Source organism: Oncorhynchus mykiss, chromosome 2, assembly GCF_013265735.2.
Source record: "Oncorhynchus mykiss isolate Arlee chromosome 2, USDA_OmykA_1.1, whole genome shotgun sequence".
Taxonomy (NCBI): Eukaryota; Metazoa; Chordata; class Actinopteri; order Salmoniformes; family Salmonidae; genus Oncorhynchus; species Oncorhynchus mykiss.
In genome coordinates this window covers 39673230-39686338 of record NC_048566.1, presented here as the reverse complement: position 1 = coordinate 39686338, position 13109 = coordinate 39673230, and the positions used below count along the sequence as shown (strand labels likewise).

Here is a 13109-nt window from a genome sequence, read left to right as displayed (position 1 = left end):
CTTATATCTCTCAGATACAGGACAGACACTTCAAAACCTTATTCCTTATGATACATTTTTGGACCCTCTGTTTCGCCATGTACTAATAAATGTGTTATTCAATGTGTTTCTATGGGCTTTAGCAGTAAATTCCAAATTCAACGTTTTATCAAATCATTTTTGTATGTCTTTTTTTTTGTACCTACAGGGATCCTAAAATTCGAAATGAAATGGCTAAATGATACATTTTACGACCATCTGAAAACAATTCCTTCTGTTGGGCGACAGGTAGCCTAGCGGTTAGAGCGTTGGGCCGGTAACCATTTGCTCGTTCAAATACCCGAGCCGTCAAGTTTAAAAATCTGCCGATGTGTCCACGAGCAAGGCACTTAACCTCCAATTTGCTCCAGGGTCGCCGTACTACTACGGCTGCACCTATCCGGTGTACGTGACAAAACATCCCATTTTCTTTAGCTAAGTAGATATTGTGATCTAAGGACATAGACCTACAGGTGTTAATAACAGCGATTATATGACAGAGGCTTAGTATGGTGCTGTGTCTCAGTGCTAACCTGTTGCTGCCCATTGCCAATTACACCAGCTCGCCTCAGCAGGAAACGGCTCTGATTAGACGGCAGAGCTCTGGCCTGTCTGCCTCCAGGACATAAGGCACATGCTGTAGCTGCCCACATGAAATAAAAATACTACAGTTTGCTGAGGAATACTACAGTACTTACTATAGAGTTCTGTAGTAAACCATACACTGTAGAATACTATACTACACACTGTAGTTTCCCTCAATCATGTGTAGTACTTGCTATATAATGTTGCAGTATACTGTAGATTACTATAGTAAATACTACAGTAATGTCCACAAAATAAAACATTTTCATGTGGGTACAGTTGCACGCACACACACAGACACCAACACACACACAGGTATGCATGCACACGCAGACAGAAACACACACGGACAGATGCAGCATGTGCACGAACCCATGCCACAAGAGCACACGCACGCACACACACGCACACACACGCACACACACACACACAATCACGCAACTGCTCATCTCAATCCCAAAGTTTGAACTCTCACTGTGCATTGCTAATGCATCAAGGTGACAACTTCACGCAGAGGGGAAGTAGTGTTTTTCACTTCGGATAACAGCTTTTATTGAATCCACAGAGAGAGAGAGAGAGAGAGAGAGAGAGAGAGAGAGAGAGAGAGGAGCCTCATATTACTCCCATTTAAAGCCACTCGACTGTGAGGAGTGTGTTCTAACACAGTGCCACTTAAGAAGAGAAATCCACCAGTCTTAAATAGGTCTTAAAGAGGATTCCTATTTGTTCATTCTGGAATTATAAAATCCCTGGCCTTTTAAAATTGCCCTTCTTCTTCTCTTTCTCCTTGTCGGCATTGAAACCTTCAGGGCAACGTTTGGTGAATGTTAGGGGGAACGTTAGCAGACTGTTAGGGGAGCGTTAGGTCTGCCTCCTCAGTTCCTATCAGAAAAACAGACCCCTCGTTCCCTTCTCCCCCCCATCACCCCCCGATTCCACCCGTCGCCCTTCCATCTCTCATTATGCCCCATGCTACAAGACCCCACCACGGAAAAATCCATAGCCATCGATTCCCGCGCCCAGTCGCGGTCGCCACAATTATTCTTGAGGAGGAAACGCTGGCGATAAATTACGTGTGCTTTTCATCTGCCGTTCGATGGCGGTGAGCCCTCTGAGGGCCGAGGGGAGGACGGGGTTGGTGGGGGACCTTGTCAACACCAGGGGTTCCAGCAGGCTAAAGATACTGAGCACAGGGCCCCTACACACACGCAATCACAACTCGCTCACGGAGACGCACACGGAACATAACGCAGATCAGACAAAAGCACAGTCACACACAAAACGTACCCCAGATTACACACACACACACACACACACACACACACACACACACACACACACACACACTCACACACACACACAAGCCAGTTAAAGCTCATCTCTCGTGTGGGCTTATAGAACTTTGCGTCATTTTATCACTCCAAAACGATTCTTTGTTCTCATTCTTCTGGTACTCCCTCTACCCTTAACAAAAGAAATCCACTTATTGCAATACTTATTCAAAAGTACTTTGTAGTGTGGGTGTGTGTTTTTGAATCACATACACCGCCACTGTTTATTGTCCATCCTGTTGCCTAGTCACTCTATTCCTAGTTACATGTACTGCAGATAGTACCTCGTACCCCCGCACATCGATCCTGATGCCCCGTGTATACAGCCAAGTTATCGTTACTCACGGTGCATTTCTTATGACGTTTACTATTATGTGTTATTACTCGTTTCTCTATTTTCTCCAGCTCTACACTTTTGGGAAGGGCCCGTCCGGATCTCATTTTTAAGCTACACCTGTTGTTTACAAAGCATTTGATAAATAACATTTGATTTGATATATGTGTGTCTGGGTGCCCGATGCCTATATCTGTGTTTTAAAGAACCCCGGAGGAGTCTGCATGCAGCTATAATTGCCTCCCTCATTAGTTATGTTTTAGCAGGGTTGCGGTTGGGAGGGCAATTAATTTTACCGCTTAATTTTTCGACACAGAATCCGCCCGCTGTATTGATGTGGCTCGCCATTTTGTGCCTCATTTCTCAGGGAAATTAATTGACATAGTGCGAAGATATATCAGCATATCGCCAGATTAAGCGACAAACTGAGGCAATGAGGAAATCAATTGTGGCCCTGTCGCAGCAAACGGCACTGCCGGGGTCCCTCTGCGGAAGAGCTGGGGGAAAAGGCTGGGGCGGGTTGGGACATGTTTGATTTATTTATTTATTTGAGTCGCTCATTCATCAGCCGTTACAAATGACCCTGGCGGCTGACGCTACCTCCCCTCCTCCTAACACCCCCCCCCCCCCCCCCCCCCCCATCCTCCTCCTCTTCCTCAGACATTGGGGGTGTGAGGGGAGTGATTAACATAGAAAACACACAAATCAGCCCCAGAACAATGAATCCAGTTAGAGACATGACTGCAGGCCCAGGAGTTGTTCACACACAGAGGAAAAATAGGACGTCCCTCACTATGACTGCTTCCGCCACAGTCACAGTCAAATAAATGCTAGCAGCACAAGTGTGTTTTTATAGAGATTAATTCTCTCGTCACAACGCAAATATTCAAATGCCACAGGACTGAGAACATACACTACTTAAAAACAGACTTCCATTTCATGATTAGTGCTGTAGCACATCTCAAACACTGTTTGCACAACAGCTTTACACGTAATAGCGTAGGGGCCAACAATTCAAACACCTTGCGCTACATTATCTTGGGCGCTACATTATCTTGGGTATCTCTGCTGACACACACTCAAACGTCGTCCCACGCTACTTTCCTCAACACCCCCTACCAGTGATCCGATCTATCCTCTTCCCGCCCGCTACACACACAGTTTAGTTCAACTTTTAGTTTCCTACTTATTTTATTAGTATTGCAGCTGACCCTTGTGAAGGAGCCCATTTATAACGTTCAAACAGTTCACACACGCTGATCATATTTTAGAGTGTGTCAACTCGCCAGTGTGCTGGAATGGGATTGCAATGATACGGTAACGTCTGCCTCTGCCTCTGTCACACCCCCCCCCCCCCATCCCATCCCTGTCTGCCCATTAATAGAAGTGTTGCATCATGGAGCTGTAAATTGAGTTAGCATTCTGGGTGTCACTAATCAGGGCCATGAGTCTCTCTCAGTCGACTGAGAGAAAGAGAGAGAGACGACAGAGAGAGAGAGACGACAGAGAGAGAGATGACAGAGAGCGAGAGAGAGAGACGACTGAGAGAGAGAGACGACTGAGAGAGAGACGACTGAGAGAAAGACGACTGAGAGAAAGACGACAGAGAGAAAGACGACAGAGAGAGAGACGAGACGACTGAGAGAGAGACGACTGAGAGAGAGACGACTGAGAGAAAGAGAGAGAGACGTCTCTCTCTCAGTCGTCTCTCTCTCAGTCGTCTCGTCTCTCTCTCTCTCTGTCGTCTTTCTCTCTGTCGTCTTTCTCTCAGTCGTCTTTCTCTCAGTCGTCTCTCTCTCTCAGTCGTCTCTCTCTCTCGCTCTCTGTCATCTCTCTCTCTGTCGTCTCTCTCTCTCTGTCGTCTCTCTCTCTCTCTGTCGTCTCTCTCTCTCTCTGTCGTCTCTCTCTCTCTGTCGTCTCTCTCTCTGTCGTCTCTCTCTCTGTCGTCTCTCTCTCTCTGTCGTCTCTCTCTCTCAGTCATCTCTCTCCCTGCCAGCCTGCCTGCCAATCTCTTTCTCTCCCTCTCTCCTCTCTCCCCCTCCCTCTTCCCCTACCCTCCCTGTCGCAGCAAGTGACACCTAGGTGCTTGGAGCAGAGTGACGGTCGGGCCCCGGCTGACGGCGAACGGCGGTTCTCGGGGAAACAAATGAAAATAAAAAGGTCTAATTATGTTGGCGGCGCCGTGCCACTGTGAGAGGGGCCCGTGTGACGGATGGACTGTTCTCCTACTGGCGCTCACTCAGCCTGTCAAACCGAGACCAGGCCTGCCGCCCTGACGTCCGCTAGCTTTTGTCATTGACTTAAAAGGGAGTCAAGGAGCAGGTTGACTGACGGACTGACACCTAAGGCAAACAGTCTGGCCACACCAAACAGGCACTGTGTTAATTTCTGACTGATTCTTCCTCTCGGTACATGTCTGTACTGTAGGTAGGTAGGTGTGTCTCACCTGTATGGACATGGAGTCATTAACTGAAGGTATCGGTTTGTGTGTCTAGGTGACATGAGGTGTGTATACTAGGCAATCACAGGTGTGTATACGAGGTGTGTGTGGGTGTCTAGGTGACATGAGGTGTGTACACTAGACAATCGCAGGTGTGTATACGAGGTGTGTGTGGGTGTCTAGGTGACACGAAGTGTGTATACTAGGCAATCATAGGTGTGTATACGAGGTGTGTGTGGGTGTCTAGGTGACATGAGGTGTGTACACTAGACAATCACAGGTGTGTGTGTGGGTGTCTAGGTGACATGAGGTTTGTACACTAGACAATCACAGGTGTGTATACGAGGTGTGTGTGGAAGTCTAGGTGACATGAGGTGTGTACACTAGACAATCACAGGTGTGTATACGAGGTGTGTGTGGGTGTCTAGGTGACATGAGGTGTGTACAATAGATAATCACAGGTGTGTATACGAGGTATGTGTAGGTGTCTAGGTGACATGAGGTGTGTACACTAGACAATCACAGGTGTGTATACGAGGTGTGTGTGGGTGTCTAGGTGACATGAGGTTTGTACACTAGACAATCACAGGTGTGTATACGAGGTGTGTGTGGAAGTCTAGGTGACATGAGGTGTGTGTGGGTGTCTAGGTGACATGAGGTGTGTACACTAGACAATCACAGGTGTGTGTGGGTGTCTAGGTGACATGAGGTGTGTACATTAGACAATCACAGGTGTGTATACGAGGTGTGTGTGGGTGTCTAGGTGACATGAGGTGTGTACACTAGACAATCACAGGTGTGTATACGAGATGTGTGTGGGTGTCTAGGTGACATGAGGTGTGTGTGCAGCACAGTAGACAACATGTGCGGGTGTTGCAGCTCACCCGTGTGTGTCCTGTAGTGGTCTTTCATGGCAGACAGGGTGAGGAAGGCGTAGTGGCAGGCAGGCCAGGCACACTTATGGGGCTTGTCCCCCGTATGCAGCTTCATGTGGTTGTTCAAAGCCCACTTCTCACTGAACGACCGGTCGCACAGATCACACTCAAACTTCCTGCGAGGGAGGGAGGGAGGGAGGGAGGGAGGGAGGGAGGGAGGGAGGGAGGGAGGGAGGGAGGGAGGGAGGGAGGGAGGGAGGGAGGGAGGGAGGGAGGGAGGGAAAAGAAGAGAGTTATTTAGTCACAAAGCTGAGGTAAAAGGTAGAAACCCAAGTCTCTAAGGTAGGGAAGGGAGGATGTAGGAGAACACACACACACACAGATTGCTGGGGCCCCTGGCGTGTCATGTCTGTATAAGCAGGCATTGATTTTTCTGTCCAGGCCTGCCACCTCCACCATTTATTCTCTGCTTTGCGCCAGGGCCCAGAGGACTGGAGAAATTCTGTTACAGTCCAAACACACACACACACACACACACACACACACACACACACACACACACACACACACACACACACACACACACACACACACACACACACACACACACACACACACACACACACACACACACACACACACACACACACACAACAGGCCAGTGGGGAGAATAGAGTTGCCCTGTACAGGGGTCTCCCACCACTTAGTCCAGGCCAGCAGGAATACTGTAGGCTAAATGAAAAGCTGAAGCACACTTTACCTCAGGTAGTCTAGTGGTTAGAGCGTTGGGCTAGTAACCGAAAGGTTGCAAGATCGAATCCCCGAGCTGACAAGGTACACATCTGTTGTTCTGCCCCTGAACAAGGCAGTTAACCCACTGTTTCTAGGCCATCATTGAAAATAAGAATTTGTTCTTAACTGACTTGCCTAGTTAAATAAAGATATTTCTTCAAACCCTGTTTGCCTTTCTCACTAACCATCTCTTCCTCCACCCAGTCTTTGTGCGATGATATGAAACACTGTTGATTGTAAAGATCTCTTCTCCACAGAGGCTAACGATACATTACATAGGACTAGATACTTCCAGTTTAGAGTTGGGTGCTCAGTCCCAGATTCATAGCATTTTATTAAGCTACAAGCAACGCGCATTAGTAAAAACAATAAAATACCCCGCGGTCAAATTCATCTTTAGGCCGGCACTATAGTTTTGCCGAGCCGGAGAATGAAAAATGAAGTCAGATTCTTCGGGAGCGTTTGTCTTGTGCCGAGACTCGTGAGAGCATGTTATTTTAGGGAGGAGGGCGTCTTTAAGGTCTGATTGTGTTGTTTAATGCCTCTGGTATCTGTTTCATAGCAAGCCATGTTGACACTCACCTGAACAAATAATGACTTCTAGCAACGTGGAGCATGTGTCCAAATCAATCATTCAAACTCATACGTTTCCCTCATGGAGAGAAGGGGGAGAAGGAGGTGTAGAAAGAGAGAAAGGGAGAGAGAGGGGGGGAGAAGGAGAGGGAGAGAGAACGGGGAGTGAGAGAGAGTCAGGAGTCAGAGGGACAGAGAGGAGGAGGACAGAAAGAGAGTGGGAGAGAGAGCGAGAGAGAGAGAGAGAGAGAGAGAGAGAGAGAGAGAGAGAGAGAGAAAGGGACACACAACACAGGTTGTATATATCAATCCACATTCAAAGGAGGAGGAATCTATCTCGCACACAGATGGGTCTGTCACGTCCCACTATCGTCCCAGTCTTACGAAGCGGAAGCTTCCACATCTTTTACCATAAGCACTCAGACACACATTCTAAAATGGTGTCTACATCACCGTGGCCTAATTTCACCTTGGCCATATTCAAAATCCCCCCATTAATTTGCTCACGGTATGCCGTGATTTGCCAAAGACTTTATCCTGGCAATAGATATGTGTCTGTGTCTGTTTCTCCTTCTCTCTCTCTCCCTAGTATTTCTGGGACAGCCAGTCCCCCCGCCGTGGGAGAGGTAAATAAGATGAGTGAAGAAATGCTATCTTTTATCGTGTAACATTATGCACAACACTCCTGTTTTATGAGCTAAACGGGGCCATTGTTTATCGTCGGGCGCCATGTCAGCGCTAGGCCTTAACATGCCTGCCTTTTTCTGCCTGCCTCATTCTCGCTCTCTGTGTGTGTGTGTGTGTGTGTGTGTGTGTGTGTGTGTGTCTGAGGAGGAATGGTGCTTGCAGTAGACTGATCAGTGGGGGTTTTTGTATGGAAGACAGGAGGTATTGCGTCTGTTTTCACCAGATCAGATGGAGCTCTTTGATCTTGTCTCCGCGTGTCATATCCCGTCACGATCCACAGTCTAGCCCCTATACATATGCATACAGCCTACCACCTCGAAGCAGTCGGGAGCAATGCAAAGCAGGCCAGAGACAGAGAGGTAGAGAGAGAGAGGTAGACAGAGATAGAGAGAGAGAGAGAGAGAGAGAGAGAGAGAGAAAGAGAGACAGAGAAATAGAGAGAGAGAGAGAGAGAGAGGTAGACAGAGATAGAGAGAGAGAGAGAGAGACAGAGAAATAGAGAGAGAGAGAAAAGAGGAAGAGAGAGAGAGAAATAGAGAGAAAGAGAAAAGAGGAAGAGAGACAGAGAAATAGAGAGAGAGAGAGAGAGAGAGAGAAAGAGAGACAGAGAAATAGAGAGAGAGAGAGAGAGAGAGGTAGACAGAGATAGAGAGAGAGAGAGAGAGAGACAGAGAAATAGAGAGAGAGAGAAAAGAGGAAGAGAGAGAGAGAGAAATAGAGAGAGAGAGAAAAGAGGAAGAGAGAGAGGTAAGAAACAGGAGGCCTTTCTCCTATTTGTTAAATATAATTAGAGTTGTATTTATTTTTGTTGTGGTTGCTGCTCAACAGGTTTCCACATGACGCAAATTAACAGGCGCTCCTTAGATCTCAATTACACATGATGACGAGGAGTGCAATTGTGTTGGCATTGACACACACACACACACACACACACACACACACACACACAGTATTGTACAACTAACCGTGTGGGGACACACAAGTCAGTCCCATTCAAAATCTTATTTTCTCTAACCGACAACCTAATCTTAACCCAAACCCTATTTTACCTTTATTTAACTAGGCAAGTCAGTTAAGAACAAATTCTTATTTACAATGATGGCCTACTCCGGCCAAACCCAGCCTGGATTTGAACCAGGTACTATAGTGACGACTCTTGCACTGAGATGCAATGCCTTAGACCGCTGCGCCACTCGGGACCCCGAACCCTTAAAACTAACCCTAGCTCCTAACCCTAATTCTAACCCTAACTCTAATTCTAACCTTAACACTAATTCTAACCATTAAAAAATATATATATTCTTGTCCACACACACACAAACACACACGCACGCTCGCACGCACACGCACGCACGCACGAACACACAAACACACTCCCTCTGTTTCTCTCTTTCCTCTGATCCTGAAGCAGCTAAATGATTGGCATCCCATGCAGATTTATTCAAATAGCCAGGTGGGCCTCTTCCCTGTAAGCTCCCGTCTTTATTCCTATACTGTCATTCATACTCATACGTCTCACACGTACATTGTGTGGATCTGCAGGATACACTGCCACTGATGGCAAATAAAGCTGATCGGAGACCAGCCAATGTGAAGCCTCTCTGCACTACCGCCCCCATGTGGCAAGGTGGTCACCGGGATAGGATTGTGTGTGTGTGTGTGTGTGTGTGTGTGTGTGTGTGTGTGTGTGTCAGAAACTTACTTCCACTAACCCTATTTTACTTATTCGGTACAACAGGACACGTGGCTGTCAGGTTGTCAGTCAGAGATACCCTAAATAAGTCAGATGCTGTGAAGTCCTGTAGAGACCGCTCCAGAGGCCCCTCCCTTTCCCTCCTGTTAGGGTGACCAGAAAACTCTCCTCCATATTCTCACACTTCAGAGGGGAGCAGAGGGAGAGAGAGAGAGGCCAACTCTCCCCTCCAGCCAAACTGACACAAACAGACAACTTCAAAGTGAAGACTGTTGTTTATTTAGTGAAGGGGGATGGGTGGGGAAAGAGAGAGAGAGAGTCCATCTGATATCCAACTGTCAGGAGAGCATTTTCACATGCAAAATAGAGTGTGTGTGGGAGCGAAAGATTACCTAGAGGGAGAAACATGACAGCACTCAGTATGGTCAGAATGGATCATCATCTGGCAGGCCTCTCTGGTTCTCTCTCTCTCTCTCTCTCGGTTTGTCTCGTTCTCTCTCCCTCTCTCTCTCTCTCTCTCTCTCTCGGTTTGTCTCGTTCTCTATCTCTCTCTCTCTCTCTCTCTCGGTTTGTCTCGTTCTCTCTCGGTTTGTCTCGTCCTCTCTCTTTCTAGCTTTCTCTCTGTCTTTCAGTCTCTTTCTCTCTAGTTTTCAGTCTCTCGCTCTCTAGCTTTCTCTCTAGCTTTCAGTCTCTCTCTCTTTCTCTCTAGCTTTCAGTCTCTCTCTCTTTCTCTCTAGCTTTCAGTCTCCCGCTCTCTAGCTTTCAGTCTCTCTCTCTTTCTCTCGAGCTTTCAGTCTCTCTTTCTTTCTCTCTAGCTTTCAGTTTCTCTTTCTCTCTAGCTGTCAGTCTCTCTCTCTTTCTCTCTAGCTTTCAGTCTCCCGCTCTCTAGCTGTCTCTGTCTCTCAGTCTCTCTCTCCCTCCCCCTCTCTCTCTCCAGCTTTCAGTCTCTCTCTCTTTCTCTCTAGCTTTCAGTAGCTCTCTCTTTCTCTCTAGCTTTCAGTCTCTCTTTCTCTCTAGCTTTCAATCTCTCTCTCTTTCTCTCTATATTCCAGTCTCTCTCTCTTTCTCTCTAGCTTTCAGTCTTTCTTTCTTTCTCTCTAGCTTTCAGTCTCTCTCTCTATCTCTCTCTCTAGCTTTCAGTCTCTCTCTCTTTCTCTCTAGCTTTCAGTCTCTCTCTTTCTCTCTAGCTTTCAGTCTCCCGCTCTCTAGCTCTCTCTTTTCTTTGTCTCTCTTTCTCTCTAGCTTTCAGTCTCTCTCTCTATCTCTCTCTCTATCTTTCAGTTTCTCTCTCTTTCTCTCTAGCTTTCAGTCTCCCACTCTCTAGCTGTCTCTCTATCTTTCAGTCTCTCAGTCTCTCTAGCTTTCAGTCTCTCAGTCCCTCTTTCTCTCTAGCTTTCAGTCTCTCAGTCCCTCTTTCTCTCTAACTTTCAGTCTCTCTCTCTCTCTCTCCCTCTTTAGCTTTCAGTCTCCCTCTCCCCCTCTCTCTAGCTTTCAGTCTCTCTATCTCTCTCTAGCTTTCAGTCTCTCTATCTCTCTCTAGCTTTCAGTCTCTCTCTCTATCTCTCTCCAGCTTTCAGTCTCTCTCTCTTTCTCTCTAGCTTTCAGTCTCTCTCTCTTTCTATCTAGCTTTCAATCTCTCTCTCTTTCTCTCTAGATTTCAGTCTCGCTCTCTTTCGCTCTAGCTTTCAGTCTCTCTCTTTCTCTCTAGCTTTCAGTCTCTCGCTCTCTATCTCTCTCTCTAGCTTTCAGTCTCTCTCTCTTTCTCTCTAGCTTTCAGTCTCTCTCTTTCTCTCTAGCTTTCAGTCTCCCACTCTCTAGCTCTCTTTTATTTGTCTCTCTTTCTCTCTAGCTTTCAGTCTCTCTATCTCTCTCTAGCTTTCAGTCTCTCTCTTTCTCTCTAGCTTTCAGTCTCCCACTCTCTAGCTGTCTCTCTGTCTTTCAGTCTCTCAGTCTCTCTCTCTCTCCCCAGCGTTCAGTCTCTCTCTCTTTCTCTCTAGCTTTCAGTCTCTCTCTCTTTCTCTCTAGCTTTCAGTCTCTCTTTCGCTCTAGCTTTCAATCTCTCTCTCTTTCTCCCTAGATTTCAGTCTCTCTCTCTTTCTCTCTAGATTTCAGTCTCTCTCTACTTCTCTCTAGCTTTCAGTCTCTCGCTCTCTATCTCTCTCTGTAGCTTTCAGTCTCTCTCTCTTTCTCTCTAGCTTTCAGTCTCTCTTTCGCTCTAGCTTTCAATCTCTCTCTCTTTCTCCCTAGATTTCAGTCTCTCTCTCTTTCTCTCTAGATTTCAGTCTCTCTCTACTTCTCTCTAGCTTTCAGTCTCTCGCTCTCTATCTCTCTCTGTAGCTTTCAGTCTCTCTCTCTTTCTCTCTAGCTTTCAGTCTCCCTCTCTTTCTCTCTAGCTTTCAGTCTCCCGCTCTCTAGCTGTCTCTCTATCTTTCAGTCTCTCAGTCTCTCTAGCTTTCAGTCTCTCAGTCCCTCTTTCTCTCTAGCTTTCAGTCTCTCAGTCCCTCTTTCTCTCTAGCTTTCAGTCTCTCTCTCTCTCTCTCTCCCTCTTTAGCTTTCAGTCTCCCTCTCCCCCTCTATCTAGCTTTCAGTCTCTCTCTCTATCTCTCTCTAGCTTTCAGTCTCTCTCTTTCTCTCTAGCTTTCAGTCTCCTGCTCTCTAGCTGTCTCTCTGTCTTTCAGTCTCTCAGTCTCTCTCTCTCTCCCTCCAGCTTTCAGTCTCTCTCTCTTTCTCTCTAGCTTTCAGTCTCTCTCTCTTTCTCTCTAGCTTTCAATCTCTCTCTCTTTCTCTCTAGATTTCAGTCTCGCTCTCTTTCGCTCTAGCTTTCAGTCTCTCTCTTTCTCTCTAGCTTTCAGTCTCTCGCTCTCTATCTCTCTCTCTAGCTTTCAGTCTCTCTCTCTTTCTCTCTAGCTTTCAGTCTCTCTCTTTCTCTCTAGCTTTCAGTCTCCCACTCTCTAGCTCTATTTTATTTGTCTCTCTTTCTCTCTAGCTTTCAGTCTCTCTATCTCTCTCTAGCTTTCAGTCTCTCTCTTTCTCTCTAGCTTTCAGTCTCCCACTCTCTAGCTGTCTCTCTGTCTTTCAGTCTCTCAGTCTCTCTCTCTCTCCCCAGCGTTCAGTCTCTCTCTCTTTCTCTCTAGCTTTCAGTCTCTCTCTCTTTCTCTCTAGCTTTCAGTCTCTCTTTCTCTCTAGCTTTCAATCTCTCTCTCTTTCTCCCTAGATTTGAGTCTCTCTCTCTTTCTCTCTAGATTTCAGTCTCTCTCTACTTCTCTCTAGCTTTCAGTCTCTCGCTCTCTATCTCTCTCTGTAGCTTTCAGTCTCTCTCTCTTTCTCTCTAGCTTTCAGTCTCTCTCTTTCTCTCTAGCTTTCAGTCTCTCTCTCCCTATCTCTCTCTCTAGCTTTCAGTCTCTCTCTCTTTCTCTCTAGCTTTCAGTCTCTCTCTTTCTCTCTAGCTTTCAGTCTCTCTCTCCCTATCTCTCTCTCTAGCTTTCAGTCTCTCTCTCTTTCTCTCTAGATTTCAGTCTCTCTCTACTTCTCTCTAGCTTTCAGTCTCTCGCTCTCTATCTCTCTCTGTAGCTTTCAGTCTCTCTCTCTTTCTCTCTAGCTTTCAGTCTCTCTCTTTCTCTCTAGCTTTCAGTCTCTCTCTCCCTATCTCTCTCTCTAGCTTTCAGTCTCTCTCTCTTTCTCTCTAGCTTTCAGTCTCTCTCTTTCTCTCTAGCTTTCAGTCTCTCTCTCCCTATCTCTCTCTCTAGCTTTCAGTCTCTCTCTCTTTCTCTCTAGCTTTCAG

At 46.7% G+C, this 13109-nt stretch overlaps 1 protein-coding gene across 3 annotated transcripts in view; it reads right to left on the bottom strand.

The window, feature by feature from the left end:
• znf407 (zinc finger protein 407) overlaps positions 1–13109 on the bottom strand; it is a 196894-nt gene that overhangs the window by 80040 nt on the left and 103745 nt on the right. For all 3 annotated transcript variants that reach the window (XM_036948220.1, XM_036948222.1, XM_036948223.1), the window contains exon 5: positions 5593–5759. In XM_036948220.1, the coding sequence (XP_036804115.1) occupies positions 5593–5759 (167 nt within the window). The remainder of the gene's footprint in view (positions 1–5592; positions 5760–13109) is intronic.